The sequence below is a fragment of the Neofelis nebulosa genome, chromosome X, assembly GCF_028018385.1.
Source record: "Neofelis nebulosa isolate mNeoNeb1 chromosome X, mNeoNeb1.pri, whole genome shotgun sequence".
Classification (NCBI taxonomy): Eukaryota; Metazoa; Chordata; class Mammalia; order Carnivora; family Felidae; genus Neofelis; species Neofelis nebulosa.
In genome coordinates, this window is record NC_080800.1 from 88,237,765 (window position 1) to 88,264,187 (window position 26,423).

The 26,423-nt window shown below is 43.9% G+C and overlaps 1 protein-coding gene across 5 annotated transcripts in view; it reads left to right on the forward strand.

Annotated features, from left to right (window-relative positions):
* Positions 1-1,192: 1,192 nt before the first annotated feature.
* Positions 1,193-26,423, forward strand: part of MID2 (midline 2) — a 102,624-nt gene continuing 77,393 nt past the window's right edge. For 2 of the 5 annotated variants that reach the window (XM_058714600.1, XM_058714602.1), the window contains exons 1-2: positions 2,018-2,125; positions 15,632-16,347. In XM_058714600.1, the coding sequence (XP_058570583.1) occupies positions 2,122-2,125; positions 15,632-16,347 (720 nt within the window). In that variant the 5' untranslated portion in view covers positions 2,018-2,121. Of the gene's footprint in view, positions 1,488-2,002; positions 2,223-2,633; positions 2,774-15,631; positions 16,348-26,423 lie in introns of those variants that run through there. The other 3 variants (XM_058714603.1, XM_058714605.1, XM_058714601.1) reach the window with 3 other exon arrangements.

Consider the following 26,423-nt stretch of genomic DNA (forward strand, 5'->3'; position numbering starts at 1 on the left):
CATTTGTCTATCTTCTTTGAAGAAATGCCTATTCAAGTGCTTTGCCCATTTTAAAAATTTTTTGTGTTTATTATTTATTTTTTGAGAGAGAGACAGAGTGTGAGTGGGGGAGGAGCAGAGAGAGAGGGAGACACAGAGACCAAAGCAAGTTCCAGGCTCTGAGCTGTCAGCACAGAGCCCGACCTGGGGCTCGGGCTCACGAACTGCGAGATCAAGACCAGAGCCTGTCAGCCACTCAACTGACTGAGCTACCCAGGCACTCCTGCCCATTTTTTAGTTGGGTTATTTGTTTTGTTATTGGGTTGTGGGAGTTCTTCGTGTATTTTGGATACTAACCCCTTATCAGATGTATGGTTTGCCAAATTTGCTCTCCATTTGTGTTCTTTTGCTGTGCAGAACTTTTTAAGTCTGATGTAGTCCCACCTGTCTCTTTTTGCTTTCGTTGCTTGTGCTTTCCGTGTGACTCATTAACTTTTATTTCTCTTAGGGTCAGACTTTCATCAGGATAGCCTGGTTGTGATTTTTGCCTTTGTTTCCACCTCAGTGCTCTCTAGCACATTGTTTAACAGGGGTGTTGGCTAATTGCTATTGGTTCCCTGATGGGATACACCCAGAACTACCTTAATTTTTCTGGACTCCTTCCCGTGCGCCTTAATGGGAGGCCTATGTGAGAGGGGGGTGTTTCCTCCCATTTTCTGTCTTCTTGCCCCTTAATCTCCTCTTTTACCCCATGCTAGGTACAGAATCTTCTCTAGGGCCTCCTCCTTCTTCACTCTCCCATCCTCCTTTTGCGTGGGGTGGTGGTCTCCCAGCCAATGACAGGTCAGCCAACAGGCTGGCTCCAGACTAATGAGGCTTCCGGTTCCAGATGAACCCATTAGCTTATTAGGGACATTGTACCTGGGTAGCTGGCATCTGTCCCATTGTCCTCTTTAATGACTCTCTGGTTTTGCCTATCAAAGATTTGAATGTGCAAATGAAACTGTACTTTCTTTTGTTTTGCTTTGTTTTGTTTTTAAATTTTTGTGGCTTTAATCCATCCCCACAACTTCTGCCCAGGGCCAATAAAACCTAGCCATTCTCCCTTTGTAAAAACAAAGAGAGGTTGGGTTTCCTTCAATTGTCTGCCTTTTTCTGTCTCCTCCACTATTTTTGTTTTACTCTGTAGTTAACTTTGCATCCAGCAGCTTCATCTGAGGACCTGTGCGGTGGACCTAGGCACTCTTCTTCTTGCGGTTGCAGCAGCCTTTTCGGTGCTCTAACCCGGTGGTTTGTGGGACCAGGGGTTTGGCGGGTGGGAGAAGAGTTTGGCCATAGTCTTCCTTCTGCATTTCACACACATTCTGCGCTCGCTCGCTCTCGCCCTCTCTCTCTCTCTCTCTCTCTCTTTCTCTCTCACGCACACACACACGCCCGCCCGGGCCCGTCTCCGTGTGTCTTCCTTCAAGATGACAGGGCGCTGGAGAAAAGGCTGCTGGAATCAGCTGGTAGGTACAGTAGTAACCCGAACCCCACCCACTCGCTGTCTTTGCTTGCTCAGGTTTCTCCGGTCACTCCTGCCAGCGGAGAAAACATGTAGATGCGCCTCCACAGGAGGGGCTGGGGGAGCTGGGAGCGGCGGGGGCGGCGGAAGGTGAGCCGAGCCGGAGAAGGTGGCCGAGCATCCCTGCTGCCGGGGCCCTTCCCAGTGCTCCCTCAGGGCGTCAGCCCCAGCCCTGTAGCCCTGTTTGCCCCCCACCCCCCTTTTCGTAGGGATTGCCTTTTTTTTTTTTTTTTCCTCTGCGGCGGCGGAAATGACAGTGTGGTGCCGCCGTGGTATCATGGTGCTGCCCCTGGACTGAGGGGCGAAAACTCTTAAGTTTGGCTCGGGAGAGCCAGCCACGGTAGCGTCGCGGCCGCCGCGCTGTCCCTGGCGGGCCGCGCGGGCGGGCGGATCCAGGCTGCTGCGCGGCGGCGGCGGCGACGGCAGCGAAGGCGGGCGGCGGCCTAGAGCGGCGGCGGCGGCGGCGGCGGCGGCGGTCGGGGAGCTCGCGCCGGAGCCCGAGCCAGCTCCCAGCGGAGGCAGGCGAGCGCCCGGCGCCCTTGGGCGCGCCAAGGAGATGGCTGGCACCCGGGAACGCTATGGGTAAAACGCGCCCACTCACCGCGGCCCCGGGAGCCGAGCGCCACCGCCCGCGTAGGGCTCGGCCCGGGCTCCGGCTCCCGCTCCGGCCGCCTCTCAGGTGCCGCTGGGGCCCGACGCGGGCCGAGGACTCTGGGGCTCGGCGGGGCGGGGTGACGGGGCCCTCGGGGCTGGAGGTGGCGGCGGCCGCGACGGCGGCGGCCCCCGGCCTGGCCGGAGCGCCCGTTGCTGCCCTCTTGGGAAGGAGTTTGCACTCCGGGGTGCGGGGCCGGGGCTGCCCGAGGCCTCCAGCGCACCGGCCGGCCCGGCGCGGGCGGTCGAACGGCTGGCTCCCCGGCGCCTGGGCGCGAGTCTGGGAAAGGGCACCGCCGCCTTCCCACGCTCCCGCGGCCCGCAGCCTCCTCGGCCCGGGCGGCGCCGCTCGGCCGGCCATCCGCCCGGCGGTGGCTGCCGCAGCAGCCCGAGATGCTGCGGACACCCTGCCGGCGGGGAAGGCCCCGAGAAACTTAATCCCTTTTCTGCCAGGGCAGCGATCCTCCAGTCTCCGTCTGGGTGGTTCCTTATTTCTGGCCTAGCTGCGAAACCGGCTCAGTGGGAGAGGGAAAACTTAACATTTGTCCAGAGGACAGACTGCGACCGAACCGGGGAGAGGTGGGGTTTTTCCATTCCTGGCTCGTAAGAATTAAGTAAATAACGGGGGAGTCGATTTTCAGAAACATTTTTGGTGATGATAAGGTTTAGGTTACTTATTACTGTGTGTATAGCACATTATTTCTTGGAGGGCTCGCCCCCCCAACCCCGCAGAGAAGGACATTGGGATCCTGGGGTCTTTGGTTTCTCCACTTTCTCTCTTCCACACTCCCCTACCCGCCTTCACGTTCAATTGCCTTCTTCCTGCCTCCTCACACATCTACCTGCCCACCCAAATCTCCCACCAGAACCCACCCATTCGCCAGAGTGCCCCCCATCAACCCCGGGCGCTCTGCCTCCCAGCTCTGCATCCTCTTGCTTCTCAACCAGTTTGCCTTTTTGAGGATTTCTGAGTGTGGGGTGAGTGGATAGTGATGATTGTGTGTTTGTGAGCAGGAGCCCTTATGCAGGAATATAGTGGAGACTGTGTAAATAGACATGTAATGTGTGTGGGTTGATTCTTTGGATTCTCAAGTTGGGCCATAAGGGCTGCCTTTAACCCTATTCTGTTCCCTCCCAGTATTCTCTCTCATCACTTCTCTGGCAATGTTCCAATAGAAGGGGAATGCTGAATGGGGAGATTCCCTCCCCTCTGTCTGGCTTAACCCCAGCTGATTACCCCAACCCTCACATCCCGCTTTTCACCCCTCTCCACTCATCACTGCCCCCAGGGGGAAACAGTCTTTGCTATTTATATATATTCCTGCCCAATTAACATAATACAGATACATGATGTGAATTATATTTTTCCTGATTGTTCCTCATGACTTGATTTGTGTGGTGGAAGTACAGGTCTAGGAGTCAGGAAGATCAGAGAGTTTACCCCAAATCTGATGTTACTTTGGCTTTTTGGCCTTAGGACATTCCAATGACCTTTCTTTCATAGTTGATGCACTTGTGTAAAAGGCATAATATTGTGTGCTGGGTATTGTGAGTCTCGGCTTGGTCCTTTGAAGATGAAAGGGTTCTATAAACACTCAGCATTATACTTTTCAAATAAAGTACTTCATTTACCTTTTATTGGGATAATGGATTTGACTGGGTGTAAGTAGGAACCCCAGTTTACTGGAAACCTTCATTTGCCATTATTAGCCCCCCTGGGAGCCAAATCTATCAGCATACTTAGGTCCCACGTCTCTTTTGTTTTGTTTTGTTTTTGTTCCTAATGCATCTACGACTGAATGAAAACATGCATAACACTAGGCATACAGAGTAAGAGTGATTATTTTAAGTCAAGGCTTGAATCATATCTAATGTACTCCAACCCAACAATCTGAGTCAGACTCCCTTTGAAAACATAACCTCACCCATTTTTAGCCTGTATGGGGGCAGTTAATTTCTACTGAAAAGTGGCAGAAATCATTTCAGGCATGGCAATATAAGCATGATTAGCATCTACCAGCGGTGAGTCAACTGTATTTATTAAGCACCTACAATGTGCAGAGTCCTCTGCTGGCTGGGCTGAGGCCCCAGTCTTGGCCTGGTATTTTGTCCTGCTTATTTGAGGCCTGCCTCCATACTTGCAGCTCCAGGAGTAGGACAGGGAGCAGTGAGGCAGAGGTAGAGGCTTAGGGACATGAAGGGGGTAATTTTTCCCCTCCCTCTCTCATGACTGCTAGACTTCTCCTCGAGCATGTTGTACCTTGCAGGGCCACCCCTGGGAAGCCCTGCCACAAATCAGAGTGACTTGGTTGCTTCATGAACAGTATCATCTGAACAGTGCAAATTGATTTAGCTGAAATTGGTTTAGTTAATCCCTCCTCTAAGAGCAGGGCAACTTGCTCCAACTTGCAGATCCTAAAGCAGTGCCAGTGGAGTCTCATAATTGCATCCAAAAATTGCTCTGGGTAGTGAGCCTGTCCATTCCCTCATCCCTCCTCCCATAAAATATGCTGGCACCATGACAGTTGAGAAGGAAACAGCAGAAGGAGTATGTCTTTGCTACTCAGCAAACCCCACTGGCGTGGTGAAGAGGGGGAGAATGCCCTCTTTTCTGTCTGTCTCTTAGCACTCAGGTTCTCTCTTTCCCACCAGGGACACAGAGCCCCCCAAAAGAGGCAAAGGCAGGGCTAAGGCATGAGTGTGTCTCGAATGGGTGTTCCCAGAGGTACCTGATTGGCCTCTTGTGTGTCTGTCATTCAATCTTTAGGGATCTTGGTAACTCCCTAGCTGTGGGGCCATGTGATTTAGCTGCTAGTGGAGGCCAGGGGGTGCTCCATTTCCGTTTCGCATTTTTCATCTTCTTTTGCGTGCAAAGGGGAAGACAGGGCACTGTGTTTGAGAAACGCCTCCTCACTTGAGCTGGGGGTCTTGACTTAGGGCATGGCATTGTCAGATTATGACGTGTAACATGTTGTTGCTGGATACACAGCAGTTCAAAAGGGTCTCCCGTGGTTCACTTTTTGAGGAATGTAGTGTTGGTACCCAGATGGTATTGCGGGAATCTCTGTATTTCGGGTCTCTTGAAAAATGTTGTGTTCATCACTGAGCAGTGTAGGGAAGAGACTAGAGAAGTGTTTCTCAACCAGCATATTGGACCATGCTAATGAATGGGAAGACCAGATCAGTGGTGTTGGGACCAGAAACTCCAACTCCCAATTAGCCCCCTGTGCAGACTACTAGCCCCCTCTTTATTTCCCCTCTCTTCCAAGGATCAGTCTGTTTTCCTATTTTCCATCAATGAAAGCTCTCCTAAAAGTCTTCTACAGGCACTAGAGGTCTGTGGCTCCTCCTACTATTTCTTCTTTTCCATCTTCCCCTTCTCCATTGACCATAGATGGACATAATCTTTTCAGTAATCGATCGCCCAGTTCCTGCATTTCCCTTAGAAATCCTATGAGCTCCTAACACTGCTAGATGGTTAAAGTATGAGTGGTGGAGGGGTTTGGAGCAATGTACCAACATCCCACCACTCCCTGCTCCATGTAGGGCTCACCTGAGTGCACACAAGGGTGTGGGTTCGGTCTAAGTGGGTTAGCAAAATATCCTTCGTAAGACTTAGCCTACTTGGGTTCTTGTCTCCCTGCAGAGCTATGACTGCTTGACCGTGGGCTTTGTCTCAGACTCTTTCCTGCAGGTCAGCCTCCACTGGTTGATGAACAGCATTCCCAGGCTTTGGATCTTTTCTCTTACAGAGACCAAATGATCTGATAACAAACCCATTATACAAACGAAAATCCTCCTGAAAAGGAAAATTTTAGCATTTACAGTTTGCCCAGTTAGGAACATAATGTCCAGGCATGGTAGACAACACTAATGTAAGACAGTGACATGTCTGAATGTATACGGCCCAGAGATACCAAAATGGTTTACGGTTCGAATCCTCAATTGCTTTGTCTATAGCCCTTTGTTCAGTGTTGCTAGGATCCATGTGATTCCCCAGGGAGTAGAAGCTTGATTTCAAATAGGCTTCTGTTCTCTGTCCCTTGTTTCTGACCTGAACTTGGGGTGCTCTCAGCCTAACATTCAACAGTATGCCCTACATACATATATTGCCAATTTTATCCTGTAGAAGTAGAGAGGACTTCCCATCCAGGTGTGTCGCTGAGCATTTAAAAATTTGCAAATATTTCACTGGGTTAGATAGATTGGGAAAAGCAGTCCTAGATGGAAACCTGTACTGGTAGCAGAAGGTAGATTAAGTTTGTTCTCCAACCTTGCAACTGCCAGTGTATTTCGCATTAAGATAAAGGTGTTATGAACTATACTTAGGATTCCTGTCAATTATCATGTGTCACCTTGGCAAATCCTTTCCTTGGTTCCCTACATTAATCTCCCGCATTTGTAGTAAATTTAGGACTTTTTTGTTCTGCTATTGTGATATTCATTTTTTTATTAAAAAATTTTTTAATGTCTATTTATTTTTGAGAGAGAGAGAGAGAGACAAGGAGGTACAGAAAGCCAGGGAGAAACACAAACCAAAGCAGGCTCCAGGCTCTGAGCTGTCAGCACAGAGCCCAATGCAGGGCTCGAACCCATGAACCACGAATTCATGACCTGAGCCGAAGTCAGATGCTTAACTGACAGAGCCACCCAGGCGCCCCTTGTGATATTCATTTTAATGTTTATGATGACCATATTATATGAAATGGCCAATGGTTGGATTTAGGAGCTAATCATTGTAAAGAAAACATCATTAAATCCACATGCTATAAAATATTAATTAGGCTTTAATAATCTTTTAGACAGGAACTGACTCTGGTGCTGTCAGTCGGTAATCAGCCTCTAGTCCTGAGCATGATAAAAGCTGAAAGGAAGGAGAGAAACAGTTCTTCCCTTGGGGGGGGGGCTCCAGTCTAACAGGGGAGACATATGAACATAAGAAATATCATAATCAGACACATGGTCCTCCAGAAAACTCGCGGGGGAGTGTGACTGTTCTCCATCATGCCAACCATGTGTTTGGACGATTTTCCAAACATTTGCTGCTTTCCTCAATAACTTGTTTTGTATCTGTCATCTGTGAATGTATGATGAGAATATCTGTATTTGTAAAGCCAGTTAATAATTTTATTTTATCCACATGTGATCTTCATAAGAGCCTGTGAGCTGGGTAGGGCAGGTAGTTTTCAATCCACAGATGAGGAGGCTGTGGCCCAGATAGTTTAAATGTCTCACCTAGGATCACTCAGCTAATTCAGTTTAGAGCCAGGACTCTAAGGAGGCTCTATTATGAGGATCAAATGAGATAATGGCTTTGGAACCATTTTGAAAGTATAAAATGGTATGCAAATGTGAGATGGCTGTTATTATTAGTTATGCTTACTGACCACCTAGCCTCTTTTTTTCTGGGTTTCTGTTTGCAGTATGTGTCCCTTTAGGGTGAGAATTCTATGCCTTGGTTGCCTTTTAGGTTCCCAAATGATCTTTTCAGCTTCAAGGGGTCCTTTCCTACTAATTGCATTCCGGGATAAGGTTGTCTTCCTTTTCAGTTTCAAAAGGTGTTCTCATTGGTTTGTCCTCCCATGGGACTCCTCTCCCCTTTCCTTGTCCTCTAGGAGCACCCATTATATCTTCCTTGAGGTGTATACACCAGGCAAAACTAGCCACTGTCATTCAGCATCTTGCCTTAGCCAAAGTAATGCATTTTGTTCCTTTCATGATGATGCCCTTCACTGGTCAGCCTTTCTAGTCACACTAATAAATAAGATTTGTGTTTTGAGGAGCTAGTTTTCAATAAGCCATGGTGTCTTTCCTATGTGGGAACAGACAGCAAGAGCTCTGTAATAATAGGATGTCAGAGCTGGAAAGCATCTTTTTTTTTTTAATTTTTTTTTTCACGTTTATTTATTTTTGAGACAGAGAGAGACAGAGCATGAACGGGGGAGGGTCAGAGAGAGGGAGACACAGAATCTGAAACAGGCTCCAGGCTCTGAGCTGTCAGCACAGAGCCCGACACGGGGCTCGAACTCACGAACTGTGAGATCATGACCTGAGCCGAAGTTGGCCGCTTAACCAACTGAGCCACCCAGGCGCCCCTGGAAAGCATCTTAAAGAGATCGTCCGGTGATTCTAGTCCAACTTGAATGACACTTTATAGTTAAGGAAACATCAGACTAAAGCCGGGACTCATTCTCTCCTCCCCTAAGGCAGGGAGATGGGTTTGTAGTGTTTTAAAGGAAAAGCTCATGGGACATTCACGCTAATATCCTGGAGAATGTTTATTTTACATTAATTTCTTTTTTAAACAAGTCCTACAGCTCAGCTCAATCCTCATTCTACAGCCCAGAGGTCAGGCTTGGTTTCACACTCACAGTTTCTCTGTGAAGAAGGGGGGACCATGGCTTCTCAGGGAGGTAATGAGAGCCCAGGGCCATGCTCTGCAGACCTAGAAGATGAAAACTGGATGGAATATAACTGCTGAAATAAAGGGACATTTAATTATGTTCAAATCACATTTGAAGTAATAGAATTCTGCCAAGTGCAGATCATGCTGAAATCAATCTTTCATTTCATAAGCATAGAATGCATTATTTTTATCTTAATCACCTGTACCAAAGCTCCTCTTTTTGTATTTCTACTTACACAGCCTTATGATACCTTCTTACTTTTTTTTTTCTCATAGACTTCTGTTTTTCAGGGCTCTCAGCCTGAAGGAGGTTCAGGGTGAAGAAAGAGCAGACAGAAACAGTTTTATAATAGAGCAAGGGCAAATACGTAAATGTACCTATTTGACTACATGGCAGTAACTAAATGAACAAATCAGTGTATGTACATGTGGGCATTTGTTTCTTAACATGGCACTTGGTAGACCAGCCTTCCCAGCCATTTCATCAGTGCATTTTTGTGACAAACTCTTGTGTTTCCTGGCTAAAGCTTCATGATTACCTGTTATCAGTTCACACTCTATCAGGTTCACATCCTGTCTTTATCTTTTAGTGCACTCTCTAATTCTGCATAGATTAGTGATTCACAGACTTTTTGAAGTTGTAATACTTTGCCGTTGTTTCATTTCTGCCATACTGTTTCCCCCTGTCCTTTCTGAAAGTATTTTGTGATGTAGGAGTCAAGTATTTTTGTTAGGAGTCTTGTATTATGTAAACGAATAAAAGTTGGGAGCTGAGAGCTTTCTGACATCCACTGATCATTAGAGGTGTTCCAGGGGATTGCCAAACCCTGACCTAGAAAAACAATTGGCAGGAGTAAGCAATCCAGTAGGGTTTAGAATGACTACATAGTTACATAGATGGCAGTGTAGTACAGTGGTGAACTGTTCATACTCCAGGGTCAGACCTGGGTTTGAATCTTTTTTGTTTGTTTGTTTTAAATTCAGATGTAATTCATGTGTCATAATATCTTCACTGTTTGACAGCATACAATTTGGTGGATTTAACTATATTCACAAAGTCATGCAACCATCACCACTAATTCCTGAACGTTATCATCATCCCCCAAAGAGACTCTGTACCCATTAGCAGTCACACACACCCCCATCCTTTTCTCTCCCCAGCCCTTGGCATCCACTAATCTACCTTTGTTCTTATGGATTTGCCTATTCTGGCATCGCATATAAAAAGAATCATATGATTTTTAGCATAATGCTTTCAAAGCTCATCTATGTTGTAGTATGTGTCAGTACTTTATTACTTGTTCTTGATGAATAATATTCCATTGTATGGACATACCACATTTGTTTATCCGTTCATCAGTTGATGGACATTTGGACTATTTCTACCACTTGGCTATTATGAATGATGCTGCTATGAACATTTGTGTGCAAGTTTTTGAGTGATCACATCTTCAGTTCTTCTAGCTCATATGCTAACTCTACATTTAACCATTGGAAGAATTGCCAGACTATTTCCTAAAGCAGCTGCACCATCTTACATTTCCACCAGCAATGTATGAAGGTTGCAATATTTCCAAATCCTGGCTGACAGCTGCTATTTTTTAAAATTATAGTCATCCTGGTGGGTATGAAGTAGTAATATAGGCATCCCAATGAGTATGAAGTGGTGTTTCAGTGTGGTTTTTATTTGCATATCCCTGATGGCTTATGATGTTGAGTATCTTTTCATATGCTTACTAATCATTTATTTGTAAATCATCTTTGGAGAAATATCAATTCAGATCCTTTGCCCACTTTCTTGGTCTTTTTATTGTTGCATTTTAAGAGTTCTGTATATTTCTAGATACTAGACCTGTGTCACATCTATGACCTGCAAGTATTTTTTCCCATTCTGTGAGCTGTCTTTTCACCTTCTTGATGGTTTGCAACACAGAAGTTTTAAATTTTGATGAAGTCAGATTTATCTATTTTTTTCTTTGGTTGCTTGTACATTTGGTATCATGTAAGAAACCCTTGCTTAATTTAATTTCACAAAGATTTACACCTATGTTTCCTTCCAAGAGTTTTATAGCTTCTACACTTTAATTTAGGTTGTTGATTTGTTTTTAATTAATTTTTTTATATGGTGTGAGGTAGGGCTCTAACTTCATCATCTTGCATGTGGATATGGAGTTGCCCCAATACCATTTGTTGAAAAGATTATTATTTCCTCACTGAGTGGACTTGGAATCCTCATCAAAAGTCACTTGCCTGTAAATATAGGAATATATCAGGTTATTTCTGGATTCTCAGTTTTATTCTAGGTTTGAATCTTAGTTCTGCTACTTGCAAATAAGTGTGGTCTGGGAGAAGTTACTTTTTTTGATAATAATACTACCTACCTTTTAGAGGATTGTTGTGAAAATTAAATGAGATAAGGCATATAAAGGGTATTATTTAGTGTCCGGCACATAGTAAATGCCAGATAAATTTTATGGGGAAATGTGGTTAGATAATCAGGAAGGTAGTGAAAATGGGCATAGTTGAAAGGATGCTGAAATATTAGGAGTGACCAGAACAAGGTGGCCTCATGAATGAGAGATGAGATGAACAGATGTTTGAAGAAGTTGAGAAAAAAATTCAGTTCCACAGTCTCAGCTAAAGCAATTGTGACTTGAAGATAAAACAGAATAGAAGCAGTATAGAAAAATTACTTACCATAAGCAACAAATTGTAACCATCCTCTATTATTCTTTGTAGAGCTGAAAATCATTAAAGTGGGTTATTTTAGAGCACTAGTGTTTGACTTTCTCTGTCAATTACTCTTTTTTCTTGCTTTTTAAAAATGTTTTTTCCATTTTTTATTTGAGAGAGAGCATGAGTGGGGGAGAGGGGAAGAGGGAGAGGGAGGGAGAGAGAGAATCCCAAGCAGGCTCCACACTCAGCATGGAGCCCAATGTAGGACTTCATCCAACGACCCTGGGATCATGACCTGAGCTGAAATAAGAGTCAGATGCTCAACTGACGCCCCTTTTCTTGCTTTTTAAAAATGCTTATTTATTTATTTAGAGAGAGAGGGAGAGAGTGAGTGCAAGTGGGAGAAAGGCAGAGAGAGAGGGAGAAAGAGAATCCCAAGTAGGCTCCCCACTGTCAGCACAGAGCCTGATGCTGCTCGAACCCATGAACTGTGAGATCATGACCAGAGCCCAAATCAAGAGTTGGTCACGAAACCAACTGAACCACCCAAGCGCCCCTGTCAAGGAATCTTTTGAGAACATTTTGAATGCTGTGGACAACACTCTCCCCATGAGAATGCAGATATGACAAACACACAACATTCTTTAAACTGTTCTAGGAAGTTCAGAAATCCCTGGTTAAAAATCCTATTTTGACCTTATTCAAGGCAATGCTGACCCATAGCATACTTTCCCAAGCTTAATTTCATAGTGAGGTTCAAGTGTCACACTTACTCAGGAGCAGTATTTACGGTTTCAGGGAAATTCGAAGAGTTTTTTTGGCTTGTAGAGAAGGGTTTGTATGGCACCCTCCTAAGTAAGACTTAGAGGAGTACCACAAGTACTCTAATTGTTTTTGTATAGGTTTGAATGCATAGACATCTTTAGCAATGCTTCTGACCAACTGTCAATTTTTTAAAAAAAAATTTAATGTTTATTTATTTTTGAGAGAGAGAGAGAGAGAGAACGAGAGAGAGAGAGAGAGAGAGAGAGAGAGCATGCGCTTGAGTGGGAAAGGGACAGAGAGAGAGGGAGATACAGAATCCGAACCATGGTCCAGGCTCTGAGCTGTCAGCACAGAGCTTGACGCGGGGCTCGAACTCATGAACCGTGAGATCATGACCTAAGCCAAAGTCGGACTTAACCGACTGAGCCACCCAGATGCCCCTGACCAACTGTCATTTTGGAGGGAGGCTTACTCAATTCTCCCAGGTAGCTTTCAATGCAGATGTTAAAGAATGCAGACATCCAGTTCTGGAAGAGGTAGTAATAGAAATGCAGTGTGAAGTGGCGTTGGGCCTAGAATAAAAAGATATGATTCTGGAGGGGACTTGGAATGAGAGGAAGAATCAGAGAAACTGGGGGGGACACAGAGAGACAAAAATAGAAGTGGAAACATGCTGTTTAGAAACACTCTTGTAAATAGTCAAGATAAACTTCAGTGAGGGAGGTGGGATGATTGAAATAAAGGTGTAGGGGAAAGAGCACAGGTGCTGGCATTAGACTGACCCAATGCTGTGGGTATGTATAATTCCTGGTTGATTTACTTAACAATGCTGAGCCCCAATTTCCTAACTATAATAGGGGCATGGTAGCACCTTCCTTACAGGATTCTCTCCCTCTCTCTTTTTTTAAAGTTTTATTTATTTATTTTGAGAGAGAGAGAGCGAGCGAGCAGGGGAGGAGCAAAGGGAGGGAGGGAGAGAGAGAGAACCCCAAGCATGCACTGCATTCAGTGGGGAGCCAGATGTGGGGCTCGATCTCACAAACCATGAGATCATGACCTGAGCTGAAATACAGAGTCAGATGCTTAACCAACTGAGCCACCTAAATGCCCCTCCTCACAGGCTTCTTGATTGAATTTAATGAAATAATGTGTGTAAAGTGCTTAACAGTACTCAGAATACAAGAGGTGCTCAATAAATGCTAGGTCCTTTCTTCCAACTTGTAGTTTAAGGGATCTTTCATTTAACAATTATTGAATACCTAGCATGTATGAGGCACCATGCTATGAATAAAAATATGAAATAGTCGATGCCCTCAAGGAGCAGAGAGAGTTAGCTGGAGACAGATATGTAAATGAAATAAAACAGAATGTTCTGGAAGCCACCAGTGGTTGTGGTGATAACCATGTCATTATCATTTACATGATAACCATGTAAATGAAAAGACCCCTAGGTTTCCAGGCTTGGATAGTGATATTCATCCCATAGGGAAAATTGGAAGAAGAGCAGGTGTTTTGGGTTTTTTTTTGGGGGGGGGGGTTGGGGGAGAATAAAAAATTCACTTATGGACATGTGGAATTTGATCAGTGGGGCTATCAAAGGCAGTATTCCTGCCTGGAACAAAAGTTGGAATCCATCATCTCTAACTAAAGTCTCTTCCAATTTTAAGGTTCTGTGATATATGCACATTGTAATTGGTTTACTTTTTCATCTCTATAGGTGAAAGCTGATAGATAATATAAGCTACATATTGCCAGCCAACAATTTTGAAGCACCTGTGAATTATAAAATAAGAATATCACATGTCTCACGTTTTAAGAAAGCAGTTATCCAAACATCTGAACATTCCAGACCAACTGAGAATGGCTATTTTACAAAAAGACTCTCTACTTCTACAGCCCAGTTTCCTTTAGATTTCCCTTAAATAGTTAGTTATCTTTGTGCACTTAAAAGGTTTGATTTAGAAACAGCTTTTAGGGATGCATCTACTGTACTTATTCACAAGGTATAATTGTACTCAGTGTTTAAGTATCCTGTGAGAAGGCTAGGCAGAGGTCACTGATTGACAAAATCTGAACAAATATCAGTGGCAGAATCAAAATTTTCAAGCCCTGGTGAGGGTCTCCAGTGCTAGTAAGATGATGAACAAAAGTTATTCAAAAGCAAATGATGTTTTTCTTTTTCTATAAATAGGATTAACATTTTTTGTTAGATAGTTTTGTCCTTAGTTAAGGCTAGGTTAGAACATTTCTCTGTGTTGGTTTTATTTTTTTTTTATTTTTTTTTTATTTTTATTTTTTTTTATTTATTTTTGGACAGAGAGAGACAGAGCATGAACGGGGGAGGGGCAGAGAGAGAGGGAGACACAGAATCGGAAACAGGCTCCAGGCTCCGAGCCATCAGCCCAGAGCCTGACGCGGGGCTCGAACTCACGGACCGCGAGATCGTGACCTGGCTGAAGTCGGACGCTTAACCGACTGCGCCACCCAGGCGCCCCTGTGTTGGTTTTATTTAACAGAAGACCCGTGGCAGTATCTGTATGTTCAGCTCAGAAATATCTGTGGCAGAAGAGATAGGTTGGCCAAGAGATTAGTTTCATGTTAATTGGATGACTTCTTTTACTCTCCAAAACATGTACCAGAATGAAGACTACCAGGTCTGAAAATTTCTGGCTCCTCACCTTGCTAATTTATATCTGGATGTTGATTTGCATCTTGTTACATTTTAAGACACATGGGGAGGTGAGTTCCATAGTAGGTTTGTGCTAATTCAGTGGGTGTCTTATAATAAACTCCAGCTGAAACCACAAGGTGATATGTTGTCAGTATTGATCAGCAACTATTGCTGAGTAAGTTGAACGGTTGAAATCATTTCTCATGGAGCTTGATGAGATGAGGGGTTTTCTGGAGGTGAGGGAAGGAAGTGGATACTAGCATCATTTGTTTCTAGTAACTCAGTTTACTAGAAATGGGATAGAACAGGAATTTCCATGAGTGGTAACAGGAAGTAATTAAAGTTCACACTCTGAAGAACTTACTATTCTGCACCGAGAAGTTACATTCTTCTGCAGCTCACTCTTGTTTTTTACACAGGCTCTCAGAATAGAATCACTTCAAAAGCCAGAGAGTTAGCTTGAAATATGGCCTGATTTTCCTTCCACTAGAGGTGAAATAGGTGCAGCCCCTATATTTTACCTTGAAGTAAAATACAGACCAATATTGGAGAATGGAGATTGAGAATTTTGCACAGCCTCAGGCTCATCATAGTCCAGGACAAGAGATTTCAGTGGATAATATGTGACTGGCATGGGCCAGTATTATGAGCTGGAATAGTAATGTCGACCAGTAAACCAGGACTCCGAGGTGGTCACTTGGTTCTCCTTATTAGTGCAGGAAAATAAACTCAAGCATTTGTCAACCACAAGGTGTGAAGGGGAGAAAGGCTTTTTGATTAACGCCCAGATCGTATTGCTATTGCTCCAGCATCGCTGAGGAATCTAGCATGTAAAGCCTCCATTGGTTAGTGTATAATTATGCTGCAACCACTTTTCCTTTGGAAATGCTTAGTGACTCTTGCTTTGTGTTCCTTGCAGGTGAAAGCCCAGCCTCTGCGGTTCTTAATGCCTCAGCAGGATTATTTTCACTAAAGATGGAAACACTGGAGTCTGAATTGACCTGTCCAATCTGCCTAGAGTTGTTCGAAGACCCCCTTCTTCTCCCTTGTGCTCATAGCCTCTGCTTCAGCTGTGCACATCGAATCTTGGTCTCGAGCTGTGGCTCTGGTGAATCCATTGAACCCATTACCGCTTTTCAGTGTCCAACGTGCAGGTATGTTATCTCACTGAACCACCGGGGCCTGGACGGCCTCAAGAGGAATGTGACTCTGCAGAACATTATCGATCGCTTTCAGAAGGCTTCCGTCAGTGGGCCCAATTCCCCAAGTGAGAGCCGCCGGGAGAGGACTTACAGGCCCAGCACTGCCATGTCTAGTGAACGAATTGCTTGCCAATTCTGTGAGCAGGACCCGCCAAGGGATGCAGTGAAAACATGCATTACCTGTGAGGTCTCCTACTGTGACCGTTGCCTGCGGGCCACACACCCTAACAAGAAACCTTTCACCAGCCACCGCCTGGTGGAACCAGTGCCAGACACACATCTTCGAGGGATCACCTGCCTGGACCATGAAAATGAGAAAGTGAACATGTATTGTGTATCTGATGACCAATTGATCTGTGCCTTATGCAAACTGGTGGGACGTCACCGAGACCATCAGGTCGCGTCCCTGAATGACCGATTTGAGAAACTCAAGGTAAGGGATCTGGGACATATCCCTTACCCAACTTGGTCTCTTTACACACAGTTGTACAGTTAGCAAGCTCCCTAATAAAGCTAGGTCCACTTTTCCTATATGACAAATAAGTTCACTCCAAGTTGTTCTCATGAGGTATAGCCTCTGCTCACTTGCAAGCTCTCACTGGAACTTGTTTCGTCTGTTGCGTAAACCTCCTTGCATTTATTCACCTCTGGCCAGTTCTGGAAGGGTTAGCCCCTGGCCTGCCACGCCAGTAGTCTGTCCAGAGACACAATGCCCTCTCTCCTCTGTCAGTGACATATTGCACACTACATATCTTTGTCATGATCTTTCCACCTCTTCTTTTAAGTATGTGAGTACCTATGTAGGTGTGCTGTAATTAGCATATGTGCCGATATGCATGTGTATGGGTCTAGCAGCAGGAAGGTTGGGTGTGTGTCTGTGGAGGTGTGGGTGGAGGTGTCTGAGTGTATTTATATGAAGGCGAGAGATTTTTGTGGATTACAGCTGTGTATGTGTTTGCACGCTCAGTACAGTAAAGCAACAAATGTTTGGCATCAGCCGCTTGCAACAAATTGCGATCAAGCCCTTAACAGGGGGCTAATTCTAAGTCTGCCTTAAAAAAATCCAAAACAAAACACACAAACGGACAAAAAGGAACCTCAGTTTACCACAAAATCAGGAGGGATAATCAAGTATCGGACCTAAAAATTTAAGCCAAAGGCAATAAATATTTAATCCAGTACCAGATTTTGTGCCAATGTTCATTTTTGTGGGTTGCACACTGAAGCACTTGGTTGCATTCCCCGCCTTGGAAGTTCCTAGTCTTTCACTTGCATTCAGTGGACAGAGTTTTCCGAAGTGGTTGTGCCACATGATATTTATGTGCAGGTCTCAGTGCCTATTTTGTAAAACCTTACTACTTCACATTGATGTTAACAAATGTCAGCTCTGGCCAATTGTCTTTTTTAAAAAATTTTTAATGTTTATTTATTTTTGAGAGAGAGCAAGTGGGAGAGGGGCAGAGAGAGAGGGAGATACAGAATCTGAAGCAGGCTCCAGGCTCTGAACTGTCAGCACAGAGTCCCACATAGGGCTCAAACTCATGAACCATGAGGTCATTACCTGAGCTGAAGTCGGACACTTAACCAACTGAGCGACCCAGGTGCACCACCCCCCCAACCCCGGCCAATTGTCTTATTCCCATTACCTGCCTGCTGTGTGGTTTAACTTCTCTTAAGAAGGGAGCTATTTAGCAGAAATTCCAGAAAAGCAAAATGTTTAAATGACTGATAAAATTACTACCCCAAAATAGAGACTGGATATATAAGCCGGTTTGGAAGGAAGACCCAGATAGGATGGAAGGAGGGCAAGAAGGAAACAGACATTTTCCTCTTGTGATGCTCTGAAAAAGTCAGGGTAACTTGACTTCATAAAAACTTCATAAAAAGTTTATGAAGGGGGGCACCTGAGTGGCTCAGTTGGTTAAGAGTCCGACTCTTGATTTCACCTCAGGTCATGGTCTCTGGTTCATGAGTTCGAGCCCTGCTGTCAGCACAGAGCCCGCTTGGGATTCTCTCTCTGCCCCACCCTCTCACTCTCTTTCTCTTTCTCAAAATAAATAAATAAACTTAAAAAAATTGGTACAAATTTTATGAAGTTGGTGAAAGTAGCAATACTCAGAACAGGATATCTTTTCCCTTCTGTAATTTGTTGCAGGTAATATCGAGAGTAGTCACTTTGACAATGGTTTGTGCCTTTTTTGATTTTTATTTATATCTAATATTTATAAATTTGTACAAAGTTCAGTGTTTGTCTGTTGATTTCACTCAATGAGAATGATATTCTCATTCCTATCAAAGCTGCAGAGAGGAATAATCTCATTGACTTCAGTTCTAAGATGCTAGGCCTTGCTCTTGGTCTAGCTGAAGCCTTCCACTTTAATGTGGTGTAAACTAAGACTTTGATAGACTAAGTGATTTGGTCAAAGTCACAGAATTGGAACTGGAACTCAGCTTCTAGACTCTGACCTAAGTATCCTTTCTACTGTGGCATGCTGCCTTTGTTTTGGACCTAAGTTTTGCCCATGAAATGTGATTTGAAACTTACCTTTATGTTCTGGCAATTGCACACTTCATGGGTCACAGATAAATGATTAACAGCATTGGGGGACGGGGAAGGACATACTGTATAAACTTACAGCCTCATAATGGTAAGAGATGGGGGTGGGGTTGCAGGAAGAGTGGAGGATATGGATGGAACAGTCTCTGCCAAATATTTGCAGGTGTTGGAACTATAATAAGGCATTGGCCTTGAGAAATACTCCAAACAGAAAAATCTGTATCCATATGTACGGTTGAGATAACAAAAGACTGGAGAGAATAAGCCTGTATCTGCAGGACCCCAGCTTTTTGAAAACATCCGAAAACATGAAAACATTGGCTGACTGATTAGATACTTGGCACCATGCAGCTACGGCGCTAAGTCTCTAGGCTGGGATGGAGCACAAAAGTATTTTACCAAAAAGATACTTTAGTCTGTAACTAATCGGAAAGTTTTGGAGAAAGAATGGCCAGATTTTGAATTGTTCCCCTTTAATTTTTTTAGGAAATGTGCAGAAAATTCTGATTATAAATTAAGTGGAAACTTCTTTTGCTCATGTTTGGACCGAGAGTGGAAACATATGAATCATTCCCAACCGTGTGGTTTGTTATGTTGTCTGGAACATCTTGGACTTTGGGGAGGGAGAGGTGGTATGTGCGTGTGTGCGTGTGTGTGTGCATGCGCGCGTGCGCGCGCGCGTGTGTGTGTGTGTGTTGGATGTGTGGGGATCACTCTGGTTTGGTGTCCAAGTATAAAAGGCTATTAGTTCTCCACATTAAGCAGAGAGGAAGCCTGACTTTTAGTGTCACATATACTCACTTCATTAGGTTCATTTTAAGTTAGAAAAGCATTTAGGATTATCCCCTTAATCTGCTGGATTCTTCCCCAAGGAGAAAGGAGAAAGCTGGTTGTCAGAAGCTATGGGGGAGATGGGCTTGGGCATACTCTGCTGACCCTGAGGGGAGCACGAGAGTCCTACAGGAGAAGTGGAAGGATGATAGTATATATATCTAGGGGATTTATGTTCTGTCCAGTAAGTGAATTGCTATTTATTTGTTTTTTTCTTTAACATTTATTCATTTTTGAGAGACAAAGAAAGACAGAGCACAAGTGGGGGATGGGCAGAGAGAGAGGGAGACACAGATTCCGAAGCAGGTTCCAGGCTCTGAGATGTCAGCACAGAGCCTGACGCAGGGCTTGAGCTCAAGAACTGCCAGATCATGACCTGAGCCAAAGTCAGATGCTTAACTGACTGAGCCACCCAGGAACCCATAATTGCTCTTTATTTGTACTTTTTGGTTCTGGAGCTTCATTTTTGGCCTTTATAACCACCCTTTTTTGTACTAACCTCCCCGAGTTGGATTAGTGGTCTCTAGTATTTATTTGTTTGATAAAGAATAAACAAACTGTTATGTTATAAGATGAAAGGTCAGAATAGCCAGAGGCCAGCCTGTCTTCTTAACATGTACTCAAAATGAATTAGAGGGTTTGGGATACTTACTCTGGTTTATTATCCATATTTAGTTGTCCATTCTAACTATGTGTCCTTCAGAAGGCTACTTACTAGTGGTTCAATTAAATTCTTCAATTTCAAAGAATAATTTTGTTTGTGGCAGTTATTACAATAGTAAGGGCTATCAGAGTAATTATTTTCTCCATTACTTCTTTTCATTTACTATAAAAATGCTTCACGTATTAGAGTTTTCATTGTCACGAGTTTCTCCCCTTAGAAAAGATCAATGTTATTGCATTAGTAAGTGTTGGCTTTCTAAAAAGAGGTCAGGTTTTAGTGGCTCTGTATTGATGACAGATCTCAATTGCTTATTCGAAGTCTTATACCACTCGGTTCCCGTGCTGCCCATCTATCTTTCCCCGCTACCACTCTCAGACATGCTACCTTTTTATGCCCAGACTAGCCTCCTAACAGTCTGTTAGACATACCACTCATTCTCTTTTCTAACTCTTAACTTTGACTCACGCTCTTCTCTTGATCTGCTGAGGAATCCTATCTACTCTGTAGTTCTCAACTGAACCCCTACAAGGCCACTCCAACACACCCCAATGGTACCATACGTTCTTTGAGGCCAGACATAATGTCTTTTATTTCTTCAGTATTCTTGCTGTCTTGCACACATAGTAAGTATATGCTCAAGAAATCCAAATGAATTAAATCTTTCAAATGGATCCACAGGAAGTACACCAGCGACTCTAGCTTGCTTTAGATCTCATCTTGTAAGATGGAAATCTGTCTTGCCATTATGACTACTTTCGAAGTCTGAAAAGAATCGCCTGTGCACTACTGATAATGTTCAAAGCCAGAGTGTTAGTAAAAGTATGGCATGTCCTTAATTTTAAGTTCCTATTCATTTGAATTGCTGGATTTTCCAACTGCCTAACCCTATGGTGACATCTGTATAAATCAGATGTGATTATTCTAATTCTCTTTGAGAGTGATGTCTTCACATTTCCATGCCCACAGCCTGCCAAAAATATAGCTGATGAAAACCAGGGGGGAATAGAGGAATTTCCTGAAAGGAATAAACAAGCACATTTTCTTTTTCTCATTACATTTCCACAAATTCATTACTACAAATAATTCTTAAATGCAGTTACATTTACATATCAGGGATCTTGTTATAAAATATGACCTGGCACTAGAGTAAGCTTTTTGTTATGGGAAAGTAAAACACATACACACACACACACACACACACACACACACACACACAAACACACACACACACGAAAAGAGAGGCTGAGACAGAGAGAACTAAAGATTGCTAGACAAAGAGAAGGGAGATATGAGACTTGGAGAGTGTTCAAAGGAAACCCACAACGAGAGTTAAAAAGTTGGTAAATATGATATTCTAGAATCTTATCAGAGTTGATTACTTGCTCTTCTTCCTACTCCATCGTTCTGTCATCCACCCACCCATTCTCACTCAGCCACCGCCTTTTCCCAGTCATTTTTCTGCTCACCCACTTGACACCCACTTCTGTCTGCCAAGACAGATGCCCTCTCAACTTATCTACCAATGGACATTTGACAGTTTCAGAACCAGCATGCTGATTCATATAAGAGAAAGAAAGAAATATCTTTATGAAAGCCTGGGTTGAGAGAGGGTGTATTTGCATACATATGTATGTGTCACCATACAGGAATGTATGTATTTCTGCATGGTTGAGTGGCTGAGAATGACTGTGTTTGTATTTCTGTGTATATCTATAAATGTGTTGTCTCTGTGTGTGAGGCGGAGAGAGCGTCTGTGTTAATCTTCTGTGGGCATATCTGTGGATAAGTTGGGTATGAGGGAGCCATAAGTGTAAGGTCATGAGTATGTTCCCCCTAAGAAGGGGTATGGCCTCAATAGAACCTATCCTGAGACTAAGGATCTCCCTGATAAATAAGCCATATCATAAGTCCTCATGATTAGAAAAATCTTCAGTGAGGCCAGATTGGGTTACCATAGGTGAAGGAAAAAGTTTTTCCTCAATTTCACTCACTTAGGTACTGAGCCACTGTAGTGAAATATAATATGAGCAGAGCATTTGAGTCCAGATTCACACTCTCTTAACATATGGTGGTGGACATGTATGTATGGGGGTAAGGGTAATATCTGTCATGGGGTTTCTAAACTAGCTAAACTAGCTTTCAACTGACAATCATAAAATCATTCTTGCTTATAGATCTGGCTTCTCTGTGGTCTCTTAATTGTCCAAGACTTGCTCCCCATTACTATACTATATACAAATCTCTCTCTGTGTGTTTTGTGTGTGGCAGGGGGATAAAAATGCATTTATTCCATCTCTACTCAAACTGTGTGTTAACACACTCATCTGAATTCCTGTTCTTTTCCCTCCAATAGTTATATTGATTACCTGGCTCTGTTCTCATAGAACATTTCTGTGTTGGAAGATGTTTTCTGTTGTTTTTCTATAGGTTTGAGAGCAAGCTTAGCAAGTGGATACTCCTATTATCTGTGCTGTTATCTCTCTGTTTTTGTTGTTTCTTTTGTCCCAAGTCTTCTCCTACCCAACATCTGCAAGGAGCTAACAACAATCATTAGTCTGAGCACAATTTACAAGATGTTGACTCAGAGACCAATTCCTGGGCAGATGAAAATCCTGTCTATTCTTATTGGGCAAAGGAACATATTACAGAAATATAAAATAGGTGAGGAAAGAATTATTAAACCCAAAGAAGTGAATTTGAAAGGGGAAAATGTGATACTGACATATAAGTTCTTAAAGGTTGATATAATGAGGTAATGTCTTGTTCTTTATCTCCCCTGAAGACAGACCAGATAATAACTTAAACTGTAGCACCAGTGATCGAGGCCAGGGATTCATTCATTCATTTAACAAACAATCCATGAACACTCATTTTGTTTACTGAACACTTACACTGTTCAAGTCATTGTGGTCAGAGCTGGGGACACAGGAAATGAGGCACAGTCCCTGCCCTGGGGAGCTTTGAACTTAGTAAGAGAGACAGAGAAGTACATCAGAAATTCCAAGGCAGCCTGATAAGTGCCATGACAGAGGTTTGCACGGGATGCTCTGAAGCAAAGAGGAAGAATCAGGGAAAGGAAGTCACTGAGCTCAAAACGGGGAACCAGGAATGAGTTTGTCAGAAAAGAGGGTCAGAATGGAGAGAGACTGAAGAACGAATTGACGGGACTTGGCCAATGACTGTGTGGTTACAGACGATGGAGAGAAAGAAGTAAAAAATGATTTTGGAGTAGGAGATGTCTTGAAGAACAGTGGGTCAGGGATAGAAATGGGGAAATTAGGGAGGGGCTGGCAGTTTGGGTGGGATGATTTGGCTTCAGATTTGAGTTTGATACGATCGTGGGTCATCCAACATGCATTCACTCATCCAACATTTCCTGAACACCTATTACATGCCAAGTACCAGAAGGGATGTTGGGTTATAGTGTTAAAGAAAGAACATTCCCAGCCCTGGTGGAGCTTTCAGCTTACTGTGGTGAGACAGATAGTTAAGGACACAGTTATAAGACAGTGTGGTGAGTTCTGTGACAGTGGAAGCGCAAGGGATTGAGAGAGAGCACAGGAGGGACATCAAAAGAGACTTTGGGTAGGTTTTTGGATGCCCAGTTGGGGGACAGGGATGGAGTAAGGAGCCTCTGCTCCAGCAGAGAGAAAATAATTTGCTCAATATCTGGAGGAGAGAAAGCACGGGGTACTCTCAGAACCAAAAGGGCAAGTGTTGTAGAAGGAGTTGAAATTCAGGCCTTTGTGGTGGCGGAACAATCAGGGCTAGAGACATTAGATTGAATGCTTTTAGCATGGAGGTAGAGGCATGCAGTCGTGAGCTGAGTGAAGGCCCAGGACTGCGCCTTGCAGCACACTCAAGGTCTAGAAGGTAGACCTGAAAGAAGAGCAGGTGAAGGAGAAAGAGGAAGATGTACATGACAGGCAGGAACTGAAGAGGAACAGCTCAAGTGGAATGCAATATTGAGGATTCCAGGAAAGCAGAGTTGGCTTTGGCTCACTATTTTGTTGCCAAAGTAAACACTGGATTTAGTGTTTTCTTTTAGAAGGACCAAATAACAATATACGCTTTAACGCTAAAGATTTAACCATGCTGTGCACCTGAAAAAAGGGGGAAGAAACAAAATGCAGGATGGTCCATGTAACATTCCTGATAAGGGCCCTATGGGAGACATGGGTCTTTAATGAATGACTTCAGAACATTCTGGAAAAAAGAGGGATGGCTACCTGGTTCACCTGGCTTGAGGACCAGTCTGGTCATTCTCTAACAAACCTCAAGTAGAGTAGACCTTGTATATCCAGTATATCACCTGGATCCCATTCTGGGACATAGCACCATGCCTGTATAACAGCAAATACACGTTTGGGAATGGAAGACACTCCAGCATAAGGGTGTGGGCTTCAGTTGGTGGACCAGATGGTGTGTTCTGCTGTTGAAAGGCCATATGTAATTGATACATAAAGTGACAGACTGAAGCGAAAGCAAAGTAAGTATTTTAAGACAAGCAGTTAAAAAAAGAAAGCAGAATGTGACCCCAAAAATGTGCTAAGATTTTTGGCTACTGGCTTTTGGAATATCTGGGAACATCAGTGAGCAGACAGGATGTCAGAAAAAGAGCATGTCGATAAATAGTAATGGGGTCACTGGCTCAGATCATCTTTTTTTTTTAAATCACAGCAGGATTCTTTTATTTTTTTTAACGTTTATTTATTATTGAAAGACAGAGAGAGTCAGAGCGTGAGCAGAGGAGGGGCAGAGGGAGAGGGAGACACAGAACCTGAAGCAGGCTCCCGGCTCTGAGCTGTCAGCACAGAGCCCGACGCGGGGCTCGAACTCACTGACCGCGAGATCATGACCTGAGCCAAAGTCGGCCGCCCAACCTACTGAGCCACCCAGGCGCCCCATCAGATCATTTTTAAAGATGAAGTTGTCTTTTGCGGATTGGGGAAGGCTCCAGTTTGGGGTACATTGGCCTTTATTCCCTTCCCTCCTCCCCCTGCCTCTCCCAAAGTTCAATTCCCACATCAAAACAGTTGGGATCTTACATAGACTTAAATAATGTTCCCCTGGTACCTTTTAGAAAGCCAAAGACTCTACAGGCATTTGGTGGCAATACTATATGTTTAAATAGAACACACAGAAAGCTTCACCCCCTTTTTAAGCTTTGAGACTTGCTGTGGCAGGTAGGTGTGTGTAAGTGTGCTCATGTATGTGTGAGCATGTATGCCTTCACAGAGCATGACAGGTGGTGATCGTGGTCGAGAGTGTGTGCCACCAGGGGAATTTCTGGCTTTCATGAAGAGGCAGTGTTTTGCCTCTTGGTTTCTTGAGGGAGCCAATGGGAAAGTTAATCTGAAACAACCTGTGTCTAAAGAAATGAAAAAAAAATCCCAGCAATTATCCCATTTCTTTTTATGGGATGCTGTCTGCATGAATAGCCTGAGTCTGGTTTCTCAGAATCGGGAAACATTTTCCTCTTTGTAAAGGGTATAACAGAACACAAAGAGGTCAAGTGTATATGATACAAATGAAGTGGAAACTGGATAAAAATGGAATCGGTGTTGACCGCCAGTTTAGCTAACTCGGGCCTTTTAAAACCTCAATTATGCAAATCAGCCAAATATTCCCCTCACGTTGCGCCATTGAGATGCGTGTACAGTTTTGTGAAAGCTGTAATGATGGAGTCATCCGGAGGTGAAGAGGATCTCAGTTTCATAGTGCAAATGGCTTCTCTAACTCTCACACAGGGGAAGCATGGAAGGACCCAGAGGTAACCTCCTGCAGCAGGAAATGGGAGCTTCATCCTGCTCCCCTGCCAACCTCCCATCCCCATTTCCTCCCAGCAGATATCTCCATTCCAACCTCCCCTGCCACTTTGGCTCTCTCTTTTGTCATGGTTCAACTGTTCTAGAAAGCCACACTAAACTAGGCCTGGACACAGGGAGCCCAGCCCAGTGATTAACTGGACGACACAAGAGAAGAGCAAAACAAACCAATTTTTAAAAGCCAAACACAACACAACCACAAAGAGTCATGTTTAGTTTTACATATAGAGACTATATAATCTCACACACACACACACACACACAAACACACACACACGCACACACACGCACACACACACACAGAGGCACATGCATGCCCACACAAACACATACATACGTGTACTCCTTGGTCTGCCCCACCAGAGGATAGGCAAGATAATTACTTGGCTAAATCAATGAAATGACTCAAGCCTAAAGTGGCCCAGAATTTCTAGTTCTAAGTGATTTGTCAGTGCTAGGCATGATAAGGAAGGGTGAGGAAATAGACTGCATAATTGTATCAATTCTCTGCTTCCCTTTGCATATGTTCATTATTGAGAATCAATTTCAGTTTGAGAGGAGGCTTTAATTCCTTGTAAATGAATAGGAAGTGAGTAAATAAATGTTCAGGGTTTTCCTCAAATTATGTC